This window comes from Alligator sinensis, unplaced genomic scaffold (assembly GCF_000455745.1).
Source record: "Alligator sinensis unplaced genomic scaffold, ASM45574v1 scaffold12_1, whole genome shotgun sequence".
NCBI lineage: Eukaryota > Metazoa > Chordata > Crocodylia > Alligatoridae > Alligator > Alligator sinensis.
Window position 1 is genome coordinate 14,792 of NW_005841973.1, and position 505 is coordinate 15,296.

The window sequence follows — 505 nt, forward strand, 5'->3', positions numbered from 1 at the left end:
AACTGTTAGTACAGCTAACACATCATCCAGTATCTGCTGGGAGTACTTTGTTTTTTGCCTCGGACCTTCAGGAGCATTCGTGGGTCTCCGGGACTGTTTGTGCTCAACAGGCCAGAAAGCTATCAGATTAAGAAGCCATGTCAATCAGGAGATTTGGTGTCACCAGTGGGTTGGTGTGTGGGTGGGGGGGATGGGAGGATCTCTGATGAATATATGGCCAAAAGCAGGGCAGAGTGGCAGCTCAGAGACTAATTCAGAGGCATAAGTTTGTGTAAGCATCTGTTTTCTGTGTTAGATGCAGTGAATGGACCTGCAGGCACAGCCAGTTCCTCACACTTGCTGTAGGACCTGTGATCTCCTGAAGAGGCCCTGTTCCTGTCCTTCACACTCATCCATCCAGCTGGAGCTCCTTTCTTTTCTGGGGATCCAGGCTGCTAACCTGATTGCTCTCTTCATTCATTTGTTCAGGTAGCTATTATCTCAGGATTTGTGGAAGGTGGGGGGG

General features: G+C 49.3%; 1 protein-coding gene across 4 annotated transcripts in view; it reads left to right on the forward strand.

The window, feature by feature from the left end:
* Positions 1–295: 295 nt before the first annotated feature.
* The window catches only part of PTPRA (protein tyrosine phosphatase, receptor type A), a 185,375-nt gene continuing 185,165 nt past the window's right edge, over positions 296–505 (forward strand). For 2 of the 4 annotated variants that reach the window (XM_025200670.1, XM_025200681.1), the window contains exon 1: positions 296–468. In XM_025200670.1, the coding sequence (XP_025056455.1) occupies positions 305–468 (164 nt within the window). In that variant the 5' untranslated portion in view covers positions 296–304. The remainder of the gene's footprint in view (positions 469–505) is intronic. The other 2 variants (XM_025200679.1, XM_025200671.1) reach the window with 2 other exon arrangements.